Below are 21,155 nucleotides of genomic sequence, written 5' to 3'. Positions count from 1 at the left end.
CAACTAAGTGCGTGGGATAAGGAGACAATCACACGTAGGGTTGGAGAGAGAGAGACAAGGAGAGAATGAGAGAGAGAATATGAGACAGAGAGACAGAGAATGAGGGGGCGGAGGCGGGGTGCAGGAAATGAGAGAGAGGAGAAAACAGTCTAAGCAGCCCTGAGTCTGTTTTCTGGCTTTATCTCTTTCCACCCCTGTGACTCAGGACCAGTTTCAGAGCCTCAGTTTCCTCATCTGTTAATTAATGGGGATGGGGGTGAGGATCGAGATACCGCAGATAAGGCACTGTCAAACAAGAAGCAAATCCTGAGTTAGCAAAGAGAGATTTTATTGGAGTGGATTTGTGAGGATTTTTTGCAATAGAGAGGACTCTCTGACAATAAGATTTGTAAGCAAATCTTTGCAAGCATTTTGCAAAGTGGATTTTTTATTAAATCTAGGAAGAGGAAACAAGGCTTAGAAAGAGCCCGGTATGGGGAAGTGGGATGTGTGGGAGATGTCTGTGTCCTGAGACTAGGCTGGTGGGGGTGGGGGTGGGGGCTGTGATGGATGAGCTCTCTGCTGCCTCTGACTAAGGCTGGACCAGAACCTGAGGAAGGAGAAGTGCATGGGAAGTGGGGGAAGTAGGCAATCTGTGAGTTCATGTAAGCCATGTGGGGAAGGGAAGTCCTTTACAGTAAACCATTTCCCTGAACATAAACGTGGGGAGTGCATTTCTTAACCTTTGCTGTTTTCCAGGAACACAGAGCTCCGGTAAAGTTCAAGGTCGTCAGCATTGAGCACCCTGCCCAGCACACAGTGTCCAATTAATGTTTGTGATTACTGACAAAATTGGAGTAATGACACCATTTTAAGTCATAAACACAGATTTTTTTTCAATCACCTTGTGTATTATTTTTTATATGCCTGCTGAGCCTCTAAACTCATTTAGATACTGGATAGTGTCTAAATTAGACACTCAGAGAAATAGGATAGGAAAGGAACAATGAAACAGAGAAGAGCAAATCTGACTCCATGTTGGATCTATTCCTTTAGCTCTAACTCTTGTGCTCTTTTGCCTTGGCTGAGTCATGCTGGCCCTGCACCTTTTGTAAAAGAATGTTCCCTAGAGCCTGAAATATACAGGAGGGCCCTTCTCAAGGCTCTGACCTTTAAAGGTGTAAAACTTTTCCATCCATACAGAGATAAAATGTTTCAGAACAGAGAATAATATTTGTCTTGCTAGACATTTATAGGAACATGGTGACCTGACCTACATGGACAGCTGCAAGAACAAAGGATTCCTGCACCAAGAAGTTTGTACCAACCAGCCATACCCTCTCCCCTTCTAGTATCAAAGAAGTCTGAATTCTAACTTCAGGAAGATGGTTCTTTGGGACACTTGTCCACCATCTTCTCAATCTGCTGGTCTTTTAAATGAAGTTGCTAACCTTTGCCCCAACATCTCCTCTCTTGATATATTGACCTGCTGTACAGAGAGCCATATGAGCCTAGACTCTGTAACACAGAGAGGAAACCCTTCTTAGCAAGCAGAAATCTAGAAGATCTTTAGACTCTGTGAGTTGTTTTTCCAGCTGTTTATAAAATGGGGGAATTTGCACCAAATACCAAGTCAGAAAGCTAGTCTCCTAGTATTACTTGGTTCCTCATGCTCTGACTTCTTGCAAATGCCTGGTTATTAACCTTTCTGATTTGGAGGAAATACTTAGCATATTTTTATATTAGATGCTAAAGAAGAAAATCCACTTTAAATGAAGCATGACTCTCCTAATAGCTGGGGCTTTCTAAAGATTGTAGAAAGAGTTCGAAGGCTTCTACTGAGAATGGCATCATGAAGTTATTATTTTTTTTTCTAAGAAGAAAGATTTTGTAATTTAGCAGAATTGTGTAATTTGGAGGGAAGATATTTCTTTCAGCCTGGATTTTTAAGGACTAGTAATGAGTTTGAAGAAAGAAGTAGATTGTAAAATAATCTCTTTAAAATAGATTGTGGCCACAGATAAAGATGAAGTCATTTTTATTTTTTTAAATTGACACCCTCCCCCTGATAGACTTTTTTTTGTAATCATTTTTACCAGAAGTTCCTTTACAGTCTAAAACAATTCTCTTGGAAATGACCTGTGGTGCCTTGGCTGGGGTTTTCATTCTAACTTTGGAGGCGTAACTGCCTCATGGGTCATATTCTCACAGCCTTTGATCTGATCCCTTCCTGAGCGTTGGCTACATGCTCACTGACTGCTTGTAATCATCCATCCATGTCTGTGTGAATGGTTGAGCCCACTAAGAAGTGACCCCTCTCATAAGGATCAGGAGTGTTCATTATGGTATCTATACCAGAAAGCAGTGTCTGTCTCAACTGCTATAAGAAATACAGGCTTAGGGGATTCCCCTGGCAGTCCAGTGGTTAAGATTCCATGCTTCCAGTGCAGAGGATATGCTTTTGGTTCCTGGTTCTGTAACTAAGATCCCACATGCCATGAGTGACATGGCCAAAAAATAATTTTTTTTCTGTTTTAAAAAAGAAAGACTGACCAAAGATATGGAAACCACCTGAGTGTCCATCTACAGACAAATGGATAAAGATGTGATACATATATGCAATGGACTGCTACTCTGTAAAAGTGAAATGTCGCTGTGGACAACAACATGGATGGACTTGGACGGCATTAGGCTAAGCAAAATAAGTCAGAGAAAGACAAATACTGCATGATTTTAGTTTTTAGTCCAAATTTTTGTTTTGTCTCAGTCAAACTGACCCATGGATCATTTGAGAAACTATTTCTATTTCCCAAGACCTTCCGACATGAGCATTGCCATGGTTACTCATTTAGGGGAACCAGGAGAACAACCAGTGGAAAGACTGGGATTACATATAAAGTCAACACATTTCATTTTATTATGTCTTCCAGGACTGTGTCTTACCTCACACAAAGAAACATTGTAGGAGATTCAGCTGGAAACCCTTGTACTCAGGGTTTGAGGTAATAATCGATACATGGCTCCAGCTGAGGGTTTGTATACAAATAAGATCTTGGGAAGAAAATGTGAACTGTGTTGAGATGGCCTTCAAGCCTTAATCAAAACCTTATGGGAAACACTTTTCTTGGCATTAAAAGGTCTTCAGTGATAAGTAAGAGGTCATACAGCTGTAACCACTACAGAATTTAAAACCAGTTTTTCACAGTGGCTACTGTACTGCAAGCTGTCCCAAATCAGCATTTTCCCTTCTCTCTATTTATTTATTTATTGTTTAATATTTATTTATTTGGTTGTGTCGAGTCTTAGTTACGGCACTCAGGATCTTCACTGCAAAATACAGTATCTTTCATTGCAGCCTGTGGGTTTCTCTGTAAATATGGTGCACAGGCTCAGCAGTTGCAGCACACGAGCGTTTGCCCCCTGGCATGTGGGATCTTTGTTCCTCCACCAGGGATTGAACTTGTGCCCCTGCACTGGAGGACGGATTTTTTTTTTAATTTTTAATTGAAGGATAATTTCTTTACAATACTGTGTTGGTTTCTGCCATACATCAGCATGAATCAGCCATAGGTTGACCCCTCACTCGTAAACTTCCCTCCCAGTTCCCACCCATCCCACCCCTCTAAGTTGTCACAGAGCACTGGGTTGAGCTCCCTGAGTCATACAGCAAATTCCCACTGGCAATCTATTTTAAATATGGTAGTGTATGTGTTTCCATGTTAGTCTCTCCTTCTGTCCCACCCTCTCCTTCCTCCCCCAAACTCCAATCCATAGGTCTGTTCTCTATGTCTGCATCTCTGTTGTGCTAAGTCGATTCAGTTGTGTCCGACTCTTTGTGACCCCATGGACTGCAGCCTGCCAGGCTCCTCTGTCCATGGGATTCTCTACTCAAGAATACTGGAGTGGGTTGCCGTGCCCTCCTCCAGGGGATCTTCCCGAGCCAGGGATCAAACCCGCGTCTCTTATGTCTCCTGCATTGGCAGGTGGGTTCTTTATCACTTGCGTCACTTGGGATGCCCATTTGCTGCCCTTCAAATAGGTTAATCAATACCATCTTTCTAGATGGAAGGTGGATTCTAAACCACTGGACCACCAGGGAAGTCCCTCTTTCTTTTAAAAAAAAACTTTAAATATTTCACTCCACTCTCATCTTGTTTGCATGGCTCCATAGAAGTCAGATATAATTCCTGTAAATTTTTCCCTCTCTACGTAAGTGGGGGTTTTTTCCCCCGTGACTTCTTTCAAGGTATTTTTTTCTTTATTTTTGATTTTCTGTAGTTTGAATGTGTTAAGCTTACATGTATATTTTTCTGGCATTTACCTTTCTTGATGATTTCTGAGTTTGCTGAATCTGTGGTTTGGTGTCTGACCTTGATCTTGGAGAACTATCGGAGTTATTGTTTCAAATATTTCTTCTGTTTCTTTCTCTCTTTTCCTTCTGGCATTCTCATTATGCATATTACACTTTTTAAAACTGTCCCATAGCTCTAGGATAGTCTGCTCTGGTTGTTCATCCCCTTCTGTTTTGATTGTAGATCATTGTTTTTTTTTTTTTAAACTTTATTTATTTATTTGGCTGCCGTGGGTCTTAGTTGCAGCATGTGAACTCTTAGTTGTGGCATGTGGGATCTAGTTCCCAAACCAGGGATCAAATCTGAACCCCCTACATTGGGAGCACAGAGTCTTAGTCATTGGACCACCAGGGAAGTCTCAATAACAGACACTTGGTTTTTAACCGGGCACATGGCTGCTGGGAGAAAAGCCTGCAATCCTAAGCTTCCCTTACAATGGGATGTGGGCACAGTATGTAACTAGAAACAGGAATTTTCCTGAAAGGAAAGAGATAAATCTTTGTTCCCACTTTCCATCTTCCTGCAGCCTGGAATTCAGGCACGATGGCAGTGCTTGGGCAGCCACCTTACACCATGGTGGGTGGGTAGAGAGGAACACCTGCTGAGGATGGAGGGTCCCTGACCCTGAGAAGCACAATCTGAGCTGAATTACTGTCTCTACTTGATAGATAAATATATATTTCTCTTCTGCTTAAGCCACTATTATTTTGGATTTTCTGTCAGTCATATCCAAATATTAATTCTAAACAATACCCTTCCACTCCCCATACCCAGGATAGAGTTGGCCCCTCTTAATGATGGTTCCACATTCTACATGTTTAAATGTCAACACAGTGTAAGTCAGCTACAAAGTGAAATAGCAAACCTTGCAGAAGATGCAGGATTTTCCTGAAATGGATGAAATGGATGCTGGAAAATTACCTAAAACCCAGGCAAAGGAGGCTCTGGCAGGATGGAACCAGGTAATGAGTGACTTAAGGATGAGGACAGGGCAGACACTGCAAAAGAAAACCACAACATCAAAGGAAGAAAAGAAGCTCTGAGGAATATTGATGAAGTCCCAGTGGATGGGTTTTGCTTATTTGTTTGTGTGAAATATTTCTTGGCACTGCGCTGAGAGTTTCAATTCTATCTGCAGAAATAAATCTTAGTAAACATTAGACGAATGTACTCTATGTTCTTAATGTTGGGATTCAGTTTTTAATACAAAGTCACAACCAACCTTTATTTCAATGGTCCTTGTTTTCCCTGAAATTCTGGTCCATATTCAAGTGGATGTTTCAGTCAGTCCTTGTCCCTTGTGGCTACACTTTGGATCAGGGAAACTTCGGACCTGGGTGCCTCCACCTCCAAGACTCTGATGTAATCAGTCTGAGAGGCAGCCCAAGCATCAGGAGTTTTCAAAGTGACAGTGGGGACTTCTCTGGTGGTCCAGTGGTTAAGAATTTGCCTGCCAATGCAGGGGACACAGGTTCGATCCCTGCCCCAGAAAGATTCCACATGCTGCAGGGCAACGAAGCCCACGCAGTGCAACTATTGAGTCTGTGCTCTAGAGCCTGGGAGCCACAGCTACTGAAGCCCGCACGCCCTAGAGTCTGTGCTCCACAATAAGAGAAGCCATCACAATGAGAAGCCCACACACGGCAACTAGAGTAGCCCATACTCTGCAACTAGAGAAAAGCCCATGCAGCAACAGCCAAAAATAAATAAATAAATGAAATTATTTTTAAAAATTAAATAAAATTAAAAATAAAAGCTGAGGCTGGGGAACTGCTGCTTTTACTACCTGGCCTCCCTGGTGAGGGCTGGCTTTGGCTGGGGAGGACTTCCTGCGTGTCATTCCCACATCAGACTCCTAACTCTCCAAGAGGAGACTGGGTCAGAAAGGGAAGGGAGGTGGGAGGGTGGAGTATGGGGAGATGCACGTGAAAAAGGGAGGAGAGAGAGGTGGGAGGAGGAAGAAGACAAGAGCTGGCTCTCCCCATCTCCTGCTGCTGCTGCTGCTAAGTCGCTTCAGTAGCGTCCGACTCTGTGCGACCCCATAGATGGCAGCCCACCAGGCTCCCCCGTCCCTGGGATTCTCCAGGCAAGAACACTGGAGTGGGTTGCCATTTCCTTCTCCAGTGCATGAAAGTGAAAAGTGAAAGTGAAGTTGCTCAGTCGTGTCGGACTCGTAGCGACCCCATGGACTGCAGCCCACCAGGCTCCTCCATCCATGGGATTTTCCAGGCAAGAGTACTGGAGTGGGGTGCCATTGCCTTCTCCTAATGGGCTGCAATTAACGAACTGCAAGGTCAAGCACCAGGAAGCTTCTAGGGAAGAGTTTATGCAGCTATGCCAAGTATTGTTACTGAAGATGACACAGAAATACAACGAACACTTGAAGCCACATGCCGGCTGAGAGTACAAAGGATTTCCAAATCCCATCCCTAACTGATAATATGTATGAGTGTGTTAGTCGCTCTGTCGTGCTCCTCTGTCCACGGCATTCTCTGGGCAAGAATATAGGAGTGAGTAGCCATTGTCTTCTCAAGGGATCTTCCCGACCCAGGGATCAAAGCCGGGTCTCCTACATTATAGGCGGACTCTTTAGCATCTGAGCCACAGTGAGGGAAGCCATCAGAACGGAGACTAGCTAGTGGGGCATTCCAGTCTATGGGGCGCGCAAGGCACCGTGTGGACCACCCATTCCCATCTGCATGGAGAGCCTGCACAGTCTGCCTTTGGAAACCTGAAGATATCTGATGAACCTTTCAGATCAAAACAAAGCTATCCTATTTAACTTCATTGCAAAAGTGTGGGGAAGGGGTGTGGAGGGCTCTTCTGGCAGAAGTGGTGAGCGCCAGCCAGCCCATCACACCAATTGCAAGTCAGGTACGAGCAGTGCCTCTTTGCTAGAGAACACCATGCTGCGTTAAATGCAATTTCCCTCCACATGGGAAGGTTATAGTATCTTAGTTCTATCTGGAAATTGACTCGTTGAGTCATCCAAACCTGTACATCAGCAAATTGGAAACTATACGCAAAATGTTTAAACATAAAGTTAACGGAGTATGAAACTGAGAGCATCTAGAACATTTACAGAAAAGCATTCTTTTTACGTCTATACTTCGGTATTAAAATAGCAATTGTATTTTAAACCCTTCTTAATGAATTGTGTCAGTGTACTAATATCTGCTTTTAAAGTGCAGGAACTGGAGGGTGGGGTGGGTCTGGTTCTTGTTGAATCAGGCTCACAAAAGGAACACACAGGGACTCTTGCTGTACAGCAGACGGTGACACTTTATTCATTTAAAAACATGCCCTTCCCCAAAGGGCATGAGGCATGTGTGTATGTTTCTATAAAGATATGGATGAACTATGCTGAGGTTCAGTGGAGCCAAGCACATACAATATCATTCAACCAGGATGAGAGCAGAGACTCCCAATGACCAGTATTTTATCAGCAGCAGCATCACTGGTCAGTACCCAGGACAACACTTGGCCTTTTCTTAGGTTGGCATCACTGATTCCAAACTCAGATGGATCTGTCCACTAGGGGTTTGGACTCTGTTTCTCCCTTCCTCTCTTCTCTATGGCCATAAGGGAGCCCCAACTCTCACGACCCTCAGATGCCACCAAAAAAAAAAAAAAAAGGAGGAGGGTGGTGATGGGTATTTTTAGAGAATCCTGGGCATGAGGAGCAGGTTTACCAGATAACTGCCTTTGGGAAGGTACTCTGTTGTGAGATTGAGGGGTAGGATTAAACTGGAAATGACACGGAACAGAATCTATAAATTCGCTGTTCTCATCTCCACATCATCAGCACCAGAGTTTAAGGTGTTCAGTCAGAGCCTTCCTCTTTTAGGTTTGGTTGTTTATAAAGACAGGATGGTTGGAAAGAAAAAAGCCCAGGATGTTGTGAAGTCTGAAGCAAAGACAGCGTGGGTCTTTCTGCCCCCTCCAGGGTCTGCGGGCATCAGAACAAACCCTAAGGAAACACTTCCTCGGATGGACTCAGAGCTGGCTTCATCTCCTCCTTTGGATCCTGTGGCTTCCAACTTTACACAAGAAACAGAGCATGTCACGCCCAGTCATCATGGAATGTCCACTGGAAAGCGGGGGTTTCAGGATCCAACAGAGGCAAATGCTGCCACCAAGGAAAAGAAGCACGGGGTTTGGGGGATGCCCACTGGTGTAGCCAGGGTGTCCTTACAGTGATGCGGACACTTGCTTAAACTCGCCCCATGTTGGATAAGGTCACCGGGACCCACGTGCCGGTCCTGAGACGGGCTGGAGGCTGGTGACCTGATCTCCACTCACTGCTGGGTCTCTGAGGCTGAGACCCTGATGCTGAACCCAGAGTCAGTTCCAGTGTCTTCCAGGCCATGGGTTGATGCGGCCTTAGTGCCAACTGATTTTCAAACCCAATTCGACTGGAGGTAGGTGGAGCCTACAGGGTGGGGGAGTGGGGGTGGTGCTGCCTGCTTATCTAAAGAGGTCCGGGCTGTCTGTAATGACGATTACACACAGCCCTGCTTCCGGTGTTCAGAGATGCAAACCTGCAGAGCCTGGGGGCGCAGCCAGACATCTGTCAGCCCTAGATTTGCTGCAGGGTCTGCACCATGTTAAAAATCGCTGCCAGAACCCCTCTCAGCTGACATGTCTGATGTTTGCTTTTGCTCCTTGAGAAGGCAGTGATCATCAGAAGACAGGAGAGAGGTGTCTAACCCTGTGAGGGCTTACAAAATAAGTCTTTGTTGGCCCTGCTGCTGCTAAGCTGCTAAGTCCTAGAACGTCCTAAAGCAGCTAATCCAACTCTCTCCCTGACTCCCCTTAAAACCAGTGACCCCGCCCCCACCCCAGTGAGGACTGCATTTCCAGGAGGTATGATCTGGAAGCACATCTGGGATGTTACTTGGAAGCACAGAGAGGTTTTTGGATGAATCGTCTTATGACTGATAGGTCTACGATTCCAATGAGCTGGGCTTGGTTTGTACTGGCCAGGCCCCTTGCCCAGAGCTGTGTCCAGGGTATCTGCCCACGGCTGAGCATCTCACAGTACCAGGCAGGTACTCTTAGTCCTCAGGGCTTCTCTCCAGCGTCCTGACCAGCTGCCTGTAGGTCTGTCTTTCCTCCTGCCACGAATGGTACTTTCTCACATACTCCCTTCCATTGGCCACGATTGTTTTTTCTAATGCCGGATCGCTCACCAGTCTCTTTGCCAGCTGAACAAACTCCTACAAAGAAGGAGGTGGAGGAGAAAGAGAGGTAAGTAATTGGTAAAATGGGGGATGCAAACACATCTGAAAGCCCAGGTCGGCCTTTGCTCCTGGTCCCTCTTTTGCCCACCGCCCTTATTCTGGAAAAAAAATAGCCCTTCAAAGGGATGCAAGTTAGTGCAAACATTGGGACTGAATAAGAAATTACATACAAAAACCACACACACGTGGGCACGTGTGAGCAAGGGTGAACATCGTGGAAAAATACTGGAGCCATTAATTATGCTTCCTCCATCTTTCTTTTCTAGATTGCCCAAATTTACTATTTCTTACAGTAACTGAATTCTTACAGTGACTCTTAGAGCCATAATTTCTTCCCTCCTTTGTACTCAGCTGGGAGATGAAGTCAGGTCTTACTCCAGGATCTGAGCTCCTATATTGTAGACAATAGTACCTCTGCCCAGTTTTGTTTTGTTTTTTTCATTATATTCCTTCATCTTTTCTGGGCACAGAGCATGTCTTCAAATCATGGACATCATCTGACGGAGTGGAAAAGGTCAGGCTTCTATTGCAGATCTGGGTGCAAATCCTCTTTGAAACACGTAACTTAGCTGTGCAGCTTTGGGCAAACTAGTTAACCTCTGTGAGTCCCACACTGATCGTCTCCCAAGGGCCAGTGGGCACTTGACAGATAAGCCCTGCCCTGCCCCTGACTCCATCGGGGAGAGGGGATTTAACCAGCCTCAATTTTCTAGACTTTGCTTCTGGTGCTCAGCTTCAGAGCGAGGAAGTCTACATTGCTCTATGTTTATCCATACTTTTTGTAGACACTGATGCAATGAAAAAGTGGCCACCTCTTTTAAGAATTAAAAGTAATTTTTTTGTTGTGGGTTCACTGTGAGCAGGGGGGATATTAGTTCCCCGACCAGGGATCAAACCTGCACTCCCTGGATTTGAAGCACAGAGTCTTACCCAGTGGGCTGCCAGAGAAGTCCCCAGCTGCACACTTAGTTGCTCAGTCGTGTCTGACTCTTTGCAACCCCATGGACTGTAGCCCACCAGGCTCCTCTGTCCATGGGATTCTCCAGGCAAGAATACTGAAGTGGGCTGCCATTCCCTTCTCCAGGGGATCTTCCCAACCCAGGGATTGAACCCAGGTCTTCTGCGTTGCAGGCAGATTCTTTATCACCTGAGCAACCAAGGAAGCCCAAAATAAAGTAAGACTGCCAGAGAAATCCCAAAGTAACCACTTTTTAATAAGGGTTTAAAGAGTTTAAGGGTTAAGGGTTTAATCAAAACCCTTCATAATTGGAAAGAATTAGAGTTGTTTTGATTGCTAAAGAGTATTCAGAGAGAGGAAGGGAACGTGCATTATTTATTATGCTTGCACATAAGTCAAAGCAGTGCTCATAAGCCAGGAGGCCTGCGTTTAAATTCACACCCTACCATTTTCTGGTTGGGTTGGTTGTTTTTTGATGCTGAGATGCATGAGCTATTTGTATATTTTGGAGAATAATCCCTTGTCAGTTAAAGAAAGTGAAAGTGATGTCTCTCAGTCGTGTCCAACTTTTGCGACCCCATGGACTGTAACCTACCAGGTTCCTCCATCCATGGGATTTTCCAGGCAAGAACACTGGAGTGGGTTGCCATTTCCTTCTCCAGGAGATCTTCCCGACCCAGGGATTGAAGCCGGGTCTCCTGCATTGTAGGCAGACACTTTATCATCTGAGCCACCAGTTAACTTGTTTGCAAATATTTTCTCCCATTCAGACAGTTGTCTTTTCATCTCATAGTTTCCTTTGCTGTGCAAAAGTCTTTAAGTTTAATTTGGTCCCATTTGTTTCATTTTTTTGTTGTTGTTACTCTAGGAGGTGGGTCAAAAAAATATCTTGCTGTGATTTATGTCCGAGAGGAGATGGATAAAGAAGATGTGGTACAAATATACAATGGAATATTACTCAGCCCTAAAAAGGAACAAAACTGTGCCATTTGCAGAGATGTGGATGGACCCAGAGGCTATCATACAGAGTAAAGTAAGTCAGAAAGAGAAAAACAAATATCATATGATATAATGTGTATGTGGAATCTAGAAAAATTATACAGATGAACTTATCTGCAAAGCAGGAATAGAGTCACAGATATTGAGGACAAATTGGGGATTGGGATTGACATACATACCAGACTGTGGTTAAAATAGGTAACTAACGAGAACCTACTGTGTAGCATAGGGAATTCTGCTTAGTGCCCTGTGGTGACCGAAATGGGAAGGAAATCCAAAAGAGAGGGGATATATGTATACATACAGCTGGTTCCCTTTGCTGTACAGTAGAAACTAACACACATTGCAAAGCAACTGTATTCCAATAAAAATTAATGAAGAACAATCACAGAAGTGATGCTGGATGCATTTTGTAACCTGAGACTCGGTTTCTTCATCCTTAAAATAGGAATAATAACTGTACCTAGGGCTTCCCAGGGAGGGGGTTCAGTGGTAAAGAATCTGCCTGCCAATGCAGGAGATGGAGGTTCAATCTCTGGGTCTGGAAGATCCCCTGGAGAATGGAATGACTACTCACTCCAGTATTCTTGCCTGGAGAATCCCATGGACAGAGGAGCCTGGCAGGGCTACAATCCATGGGATGGTTAAAAAGCTGGACACGGCTTAGCAACTAAACAACTAAAAAAAAAGTACCTGCTTCGTAGCATGCTGAGAGGATTTAATGAGTTTATACATAGAATTCAGGGCAGAGCCTAGCACAGACTTAGCTATCATTATTATTATGATTCACCAACTTGTGTAAATTCCAATAAAACAACAGAGATTAATACACAGTGCTTTGCTGTTTGCAAGGAACATCCACATACTCTCAAAATTATTGTTAATTAAACGTTGGATGATTTTTATAGCTAGCAATATAAATAGCAATATTTACAATAGAGTAGAATTTTATTTTTAAGCAGTATGCATACACTTTATGGTAAATTGGTGTTCTTTTTATAATAAAAATATAACATATTTATTCTCATCTCATAGGATAACAACATCCTTATTAAAGTTATTCTAGAGGCTTATAGCTTTGGTACATTATTTTAAGATGCTGGTCATATCGTTGATTTACCTGATACAGAGACTTTGGCTAAAACTCACCCCCCCTTATGATTTCTATAGAATCTATGACCGTTTTACAACAGAGTCCTGAATGATAGAGTTTCTAGGAATAGGATGTGATAAAGCACACTGTTTATTCCTCTCTGCATGTGAGACTGAACAAAAAAAAAAAAAAAAACACAGACTGAAATAAAGCAAGAGAGAGTCGGGCGAGGAGTGAGAAATGTCTTCACCGCTGGCATAGAACCCTGGATGCTGGCTGAAAGAAAAGAAAGAATTAGAAAATCGCACTCTGGAATGTTGAGAGTCACTTTCTGAGGCCCTGAAATTTTTTTCTTCTGGGCTGAAACAGCTCCCCATTTCAACGAAGGCAATATTCTGAACACACTTGTGCGGACGATGAGAAAAGTATGTTGACACACTCTGTCATCCACTCTGTGCAAGGTGGTGGCCACAGCCCTTCCATCCCTTTCATGAACGTCTCTTTGCAATAGGACCTGCCCACTCCTCCTATAAAGTGGGAGGTCTATTTCCCCATCTCCTGAATCTAGGCTGGTCCTGGAATTTGCTTTTACTAACAGACTAGGTCAGAAGTAATGTTGTCTGACTTCCAAGCAAAGCTTCAAAAGGGCTTACAGCTCCCACCCTTGCCATCATGGGCCCCCGAGGTCACCCCACAAAGAAGCCTGAGATAGCCTCCTGAAGACAAAAGACCACTTTGACAAAGATGCCTGGCTACCACCTGCATCACCACCAGACACTCATCCTGTGGACCAAAGAACCATGCTATAAGAGCTGTAGCAAAACTCCCAGGGTCTTTCCTGGTGGCCCAGGTGTTAGGAGTCCGTCTGCCAATGCAGGGGACACAGGTTCGATCCCAGGTGTGGGAGGATCCCACATGCAGTGGAGCAACTAAGCCCATGCACCACAACTACTGAGCCCTCATGGCTAGAGCCTGTGCTCCGCAGCCAGAGAAGCCATCACAGATGGGAAGCCCGTGCGCCGCAACTACTGAGCCCTCATGGCTAGAGCCTGTGCTCCGCAGCAAGAGAAGCCATCACAGATGGGAAGCCCGTGCGCCGCAACTACTGAGCCCTCATGGCTAGAGCCTGTGCTTCGCAGCAAGAGAAGCCATCACAGATGGGAAGCCCGTGTGCCGCGACTAGAGAGTAGACCTTGAGACTGGCCACAGCTAGAGAAAGCCCAAGCGTGGCAACACAGACTCAGTGCAGCCAAAAATAGATAAAAATTTTTCAAAAAATTCCAGGAAACAAGTACAAATGCCAACTCATCATCATCCCAACCAAAGCCCCACAGCGTCTATATACCTGTCAGCTGCAGAACCCGCCAGGACACTCACCATCTGACTGCCAAATCCTGGTTAGGAAGGGGAGTGTTCATCACTCGTGTAATGATCTATTCTTGAAAATTACTCATGATAATAAGTTATGAGGCATTAAAAGGTGCATAGCAAAGAAGAACTAAACAGCCTCTTGATGAAAGTGAAAGAGAAGAGTGAAAACATTGGCTTCAAACTCAACATTCAAAAAACTAAGATCATGGCATCCGGTCCCATCACTTCATGGCAAATAGATGAGGAAACAATGGAAAGTGTCAGACTTTATTTTCCTGGGATCCAAAATCACTGCAGATGGTGACTGCAGCCATGAAATTAAAAGATGCTTGCTCCTTGGAAGAAAAGCTATGACCAACCTAAACAGCATATTAAAAAGCAGAGAAATTACTTTGCCAACAAAGGTTCATCTTGTCAAAGCTGTGGTTTTTTCCAGTAGCCATATATGGATGTGAGAGTTGAACTAGAAAGAAAGCTGAGTGCCGAAGCACTGATGCTTTTGAACTGTAGTGTTGGAGAAGACTCTTGAGAGTCCCCTGGACTGCAAAGAGACCAAACCAGTCCATCCTAAAGGAGACCAGTCCTGAATATTCATTAGAAAGACTGATGCTGAAGCTGAAACTCCAATACTTTGGCCACCTGATGCAAAGAGCTGACTCATGGGAAAAGACCCTGATGCTGGGAAGGACTGAGGCAGGAGGAAAAGGGGATGACAGACGATGAGATGGTTGGATGGCATCACCGACTCCATGGACATGAGTTTGGGCAAGCTCCAGGAGTTGGTGATGGACAGGGAAGCCTGGCGTGCTGCAGTCCTTGGGGTTGCAAAGAGTCGGACATGATGGAGCCACTGAACTGTAACACTAGAACAAGTAAAAGAAAATAGAAACCAATATTAGGATCCCACATCTTAAAATCAGAGTTGGAAACTCAGGTGCCTGCCTCCTGGGCTCTGGCAGGGAAGAGTCAAACCCCAGTTACCTTGGTGAATAGAGGCCTCTGCTTGTCTCCACATTTCCTATGATCTTCAAGAGAAGTTGAAATTCTGAATATTTATGTAAAGGCACTCCATGTTAAATATCAACAGCTAATTCAAAATCTTAAGTATACAGCAAAACTAAACAAAACATGTTTGCAGACTAGATCTATCCCAGGACCAGCGGTGTGCAAACCCTGGCATAGGTTATAGGTTTCAAAAGTTTTTTTAAAAAATCATGCAAATAAGTATAGTTTTGCTTTCATAATTATTCAATTAGTTGTTGACCATTTTCAGAGTTTTCTTCCTTTCTGAGTGGTGGAAAAACCGGTGGAAAAACTTCTCACTGAGAAATAAGTCAGAGAGAGGACAATAAATTCTATATGTAAGTTACAAGTGGAATCTAAAAAAATAAAATGAAGGAATGAATATAGCAAAACAGACTCACAAATACAGAGACCAAACCAGTGGTTACCAGAGAGGAGAGGTAAGTGGGGAGAGGTGAGACAGGGGTATGGGATCAACAGGTATAAGCTGTTACAAAATAAACAAGCTACAAAGATATATTGTACAGCACAGGAAATACAGCCAATATTTTATAGTAATTTTAAATAGAATATAATGTGTAAAAATAATGAATCACTACACTGTACACTTGAGACTAATGTAATATTGTAAATCAACTATATTTCGATTAATTTTTTTTTAATCACTGAATCCTTTCGACCTGCCTTGTTGCCCTGACGCAACTGTCAGATCCAGGGCATGAGAAGCTGTCCATTTCACAGGATGGATAGTTAGACCTCTGTTGGGAGCCTTCACGTAACCACGTCAGCTGAAAGCCATGGGGCAGAGGAAAACCCCTCAACAAGAAACAAATGACCCACGCGGAGAGAACATGAGAGCTAGCAGACTGAACATGGGCTGGTTTTAAAGAACATTGCATTCCAACAACCTTCTGTGAGTGACACATATTTATTCTTACTGGAAGAGCAAAAGTCAATCACATAAAAACTCTGCATTTCAGGCTCGGGGTGTATGTTCAATTAAACAGCCCCAAAGCTGCTTCTGCAGATGCTTTGAATATAACTCACTGATGGGAGAAATTGACAAGGAGCTTTCTGAAGACTGACAGAAGTGCTGTCATTAAGACTGTGGTTTTCCCTGGGGCTTTCTTGCATGGAATCCTGCAGTTAATTAAGGTTTTGTCTGTACCTCTGGTTCTCAAACTTTGCCATTCTGATTGGATAGGTTGGGGGTGGGGTCCAGGAGTGTTGTCTTAAGTCTGTTTGAGCAGAGACATCACTTAGGTCCATCTAGTCAAAGCTATGGTTTTTCCAGTAGTCATGTATGAATATGAGAGTTGGACCATTAAGAAGGCTGAGCGCCAAAGAATTGATGCTTTTGAACTGTGGTGTTGGAGAAGACTCTTGAGAGTTCCTTGGACAGCAAGGAGATCAAACCAGTCCAAACTAGAGGAAATAAACCCTGAATATTCGTTGGAGGGACTGATGCTGAAGTTGAAGCTCCAATACTTTGGCCACCTGATGCAAAGAGTTGACTCACTGGAACAGAAGCTGATGCTGGGAAATACTGAGGGCAGGAGAAGGGGGCAACAGAGGATGAGATGATTGGATGGCATCATTGACTCAATGAACATGAGTTTGAGCAAACTCTGGGAGACAGTGAAGGACAGGGAAGCCTGGCATGCTACAGTCCACGGGGTCTCAAAGAGTGGGACATGACTCAACAACAACAACAATAGAATATTAGAGGCTGGGCAGGCTGAGGGGTTGGGGGTCGGGCGCAGCTCATAAACAGCAAACATTTACTTCACATAGTTCTGGAGGCTGAAAGGATCTGCTTCTTAATTCATAGATGGCCGTTTTCTCATTATAATCTCATGTGGCAGAAGGAATCAGATCTCTTTGTGGGGTCCTTTTTAAAAAATTGGTTAATTTTCAGCTGCGATGGGTCTTCATTGCTGCATGCAGGCTTTCTCTAGTTCATTGAGCAGGGCTATTCTTTGCTGCAGTGTGACAGCATCTCCTTGTGGGGGCTTCTTTTGTTGCCGAGCACAGGGTCTAGGCACAAGGGCTTCAGGAGTTGCAGCTTGCGGGCTCTAGAGAGCAAGGGCTCAGTGGTTGCATTGCATGAGCTCAGCTGCCCCTCGGCATATGGAATCTTTCCAGAGCAGGGACTGAACCTGTGTCCCCTGCATTGGCAGGCAGATTCTTAACCACTGGACCACCAGGGAAGTCCACGTACGGTCTTTTTTATTAGGGCTCTAACTCCATTCATGAGGACCCCACCTTCACATCCTAATGGACTATTGGAGGCCCCACCTCCTAACACCATCACAGGAGAGGTTAGAATTTCAACATGTGGATTTGGGGGTGAGTGTGTGGAGGCAAAAACATTTGGTCCATAACACATGTGTGTTTTCCAATAGTTCTCCACCCCTCCCCAGGTGATTCTGGCCTAAGATGGACCACTGTGCCTACCTTATTTTACACAAGTTATTAGGCCACAGAATAGATTGATCTTATTGGAAACTGTCAGTAATGAGAATCCCACTTCAAGATCCATCTAGAAAAGTCTATTTTTCTTATGTGCAACACCATTCATTGGTCTAGTGTTAAGCTCTAGCTAAATGCCACATTTCACAACGATGGGTATGTAAACACGGTCACATAATACTCCCAACTGTCTGCATATATTAGCTATTCTCTCGACTCCTGCCATTAAGTAAAGTGGGGGCCACTCATAAGAACGTACAAATAGTATTGGAATTACTCAGCATAAACCTCCAGCCTGTGTGTGTGCTAAGTAGCTTCAGTCGTGTCCGACTCTTTTCGACTCCATGGACTGTAGCCTGCGAGGCTCCTCTGTCCATGGGATTCTCCAGGCAAGAATAGAGGAGTGGGTTGCCATGCCCTCCTCCAGGGGATCTTCCTGACCCAGGAATCAAACTCGTATCTCTTATTTCTCCTGCATTGGTAGACAGGTTCTTTACCACTAGCGCCACCTGGGAAGCCCAAACCCCCAGCTTCTCATTTTTTAATTGAAGTGTAGTTGGTTTACAATCTTGTATTAGTATCTGGTGCACAGCAAAGCGATTCAGTTATACATATATATACATATTCTTTTTTATATACTTTTTCATTATGGCTTATTACAAGATATTGAATCTAGTTCCCTGTGTCATACAGCAAGACTTTATTGTTTACCTATTTTAGATATAGTCCTGTGGATCTGTTAGTCCCAAACTCCTAGTTTACCCCACCCCTTTCCCCTTTGGTAATCATAAATTTGTTTCCTATATCTGTGAGTCTATTTCTGTTTCATAAATAAGGTCATTTGTGCCATATATAGATTCCATATATAAGCAACATCACCTGATATTTTTCTTTGTCTGACTTCCTTTTCACTTATTCTGATGATCTCTGGGTCCATCCATGTTGCTATGGCATTGTTTCATTCTTTTTTATGACCGAGTAGTATTCCATTGTATGTATGTCCCCACAGCTTCTTCATCCATTCATCTGTCGATGGACACGTGTTGCTTTTATGTCCTGGCCATTGTGAATAGTGCCGCTATGAACGCTGGGGTGCACGCATCTTTTCAGATACATGAGTGCCATGGGCCGCTTGGTGAGAAAGTGAACCGCCTTTCAATTCTCTTCCATGCCTGGTTGAGTCAGGCAGAAGACCTCAGTGAGGTGCCAGCCTGTTCCCTAACTTCTCAACAATGACTCCTGCTGTCTGTAGCCAAAAGCCTTCCGTGGTGGCCAGAATCAGGCAGAATTTGACAATGACAACAGCCAACATTGATCACGTTTCAGCGTTCAGGATTTTGGGTTACATATGTGTGTGCCCAGTTGCTTCAGTCGTATCCAACTCTTTGAGACCCTATGGATCTTAGCCTGTCAGGCTCCTCTGCCCACAGGGATTCTCCAGGCAAGAATACTGGAGTGGGTTGCCGTGCCCTCCTCCCGGGGATCTTCCTGGCCCAGGGATTGAACCGTCGTCTCCTGCGCCTACTGCATTGAAGGCAATTTCTTTACCTACTGAGCCATCCGTGAAGCCCAATAAGATGCTTAAGTACCCTCCAGCAGGTCTAAAACAGAGCCCCATAAACAACACAATGAAACTTCCAACTCAAACTATGAATAGTCCCACCCAGCAGGACAAACAAAGCCACAAATAACTTCACATCAGCTCAGATAGGAGTTTCCTGCCAAGGGAGTCTTGGCACCCAATTTACTAAAAATAAAATTGTTTTTTCAAGCGTTTTTTGGGATTTTGGAATTGCAGGAAAAGGGCACGAACTCTGTGCTATGACTACAACTCCTTTCACAGAAACATGGGGCACAGAGAGGTCCAGGAACCTGCCCGAGGTAACACAGCAGGAAGTATCAGAAACGGGAAGTAAGCTTGGACCATGCAGCCCCAGAGCCAAGGCTGCTTCACAGCAGGATGGAGTAAGTCCATGGATCCACGGGACTTGGGACCTACTGAGGAAGCTAAAGCCAAGGATGGTGGACATTCTCTCTCTTGCTTCCCAGATTCCTCTCAGAGCATCATCTCAAATATACAAGCTGGCAGAACATTGCCCTTGCTATGCTGGCAGCTCTGGAGGCAGGGAAGAGGAGGATGGCAGGAAGGAAAGGGAAGAAAATGAGGAGAGAAGAAGTGAACTCTGGAGATGGTTCTGGTGGACACGTTACCAGCAGTCAAATGTCAGGAGGATGGCAGGAAGGAAAGGGAAGAAAATGAGGAGAGAAGTGGTGAACTCCGGAGATGGTTCTGGTGGACACGTTACCAGCAGTCAAATGTCAGAGGGAAAGAGCAAAACCCAGAAGAAATGTGCAAGTTAATCTGCAATTAAGTCATCCTGGTCATGATTTGGGGAGATGCCATGAGCATGACTTTGACAGTGTCACCCAAGGATCGCTGACTTCAGTGAGGACGTGGGAAGAACCACCTAAGGAGGGACACCTCAAAGTCCAGGCAGAGCTCAGGGGCCAAAGCTGTCATCGGCTACTTTGCAAAGAAAACAGGGAAAGACAGTAGTTCAATCACACCTAGACAGCGCGCGGCGTACAGTCACATCATACTTAAATAACCGAAGGTGTTTACCAGAAAGATGATCCCTTTAATGCCCTGGTCTAAGTACGTCTCCCACTAGTTACTGGGCACCCATCAGTGCCAGAACCATCACGAGGGGGCTGCATGAAAAAACCAGCATGACTGCCACCCTGGGGGGCATCCAGCCTGGGGTGGGGGTGGGGAAGTGAGGCTGTGGACAATAAAAGCAAGTGCGCATGTCTGAACTGTGCAGAGGGTTATGGAGGAAAAATACAGGGTAGGGGGATAGACAATATGGGGTGGGGATGAGGTGATAAGTTGGGGGCACCAAAAGCCTCTCAAGAAGGAGACAGTTTAGTTGAAGGGGAAGGATGCTCCTGGGGGCCTGGATGTGGGTGGAACCGGCGGGAGCAAGGGGCAGGGAGATCAGAGCAGGAGAGTGAGGGGGCTGACGGGGGCCTGGGGAACTGAGACGGGAGCTGCATTTTCTCTGCAACCACAGGAAGTCACCCAGGGCTTTTCTACTGGAATGGATGGACAGGATCTGAGTTGTTTGTTTGTTTTTTAATTTGTTTTTTTAAAGATTTATGTGTATGTTTTGGCTATTGTGGGTCTTCCTTGCTGCACACTGGCTTTCTCCAGTTGCAAGGACTGGGGGCTACTCTTTAGTTGTGGTCCGCAGGCTTCTCATTGTGGTGGCTTCTCTTGTCACGAAGCACAGACTCTAGGCGTGCTGGCTTCAGTAGTTGTGGCCCACGGGCTTAGTTGCTCTGTGGCATGTAGGATATTCCCACACCAGGGATGGAACCTGTGTCCCCTGCATTGGAAGGCAGATTCTTAACCACTGGACCACCTCGAAAGTCCCAAGATCTGCATTGTATAAAGGTCCCTTTGGTGGCCAGGAGGAGAGTGCATAGGTGGAATGGCGGAGGCTGTTATAACCATCCAGACAAGACCCAGTCATGCCTCTGAAGAGTCCCGGTTGAGCAGTATTCTGGGGACAGAGTGCCCGAGAGACAGACAGAAGCAGCACAGATACAGAGGTGCGGGGCTCCTGGTGTGTGCTCACTGCCTCACTTGCTGCAGACAAAGG

The 21,155-nt window shown here is 44.9% G+C and overlaps 1 protein-coding gene across 2 annotated transcripts in view; it reads right to left on the bottom strand.

Moving 5' to 3' along the window:
- Nucleotides 1–7,610: 7,610 nt before the first annotated feature.
- Nucleotides 7,611–21,155, bottom strand: part of GLT1D1 (glycosyltransferase 1 domain containing 1) — a 117,936-nt gene continuing 104,391 nt past the window's right edge. For both annotated transcript variants that reach the window (XM_070385599.1, XM_070385600.1), the window contains one exon: nt 7,611–9,550. In XM_070385599.1, coding sequence (XP_070241700.1) covers nt 9,389–9,550 — 162 coding nt within the window. In that variant the 3' untranslated portion in view covers nt 7,611–9,388. The remainder of the gene's footprint in view (nt 9,551–21,155) is intronic.

Source organism: Bos mutus, chromosome 17 (genome assembly GCF_027580195.1).
Source record: "Bos mutus isolate GX-2022 chromosome 17, NWIPB_WYAK_1.1, whole genome shotgun sequence".
In the NCBI taxonomy this organism is placed as follows: domain Eukaryota; kingdom Metazoa; phylum Chordata; class Mammalia; order Artiodactyla; family Bovidae; genus Bos; species Bos mutus.
Note: the sequence above shows the minus strand (reverse complement) of the source record. Positions and strands in the feature narration are given on the sequence as shown.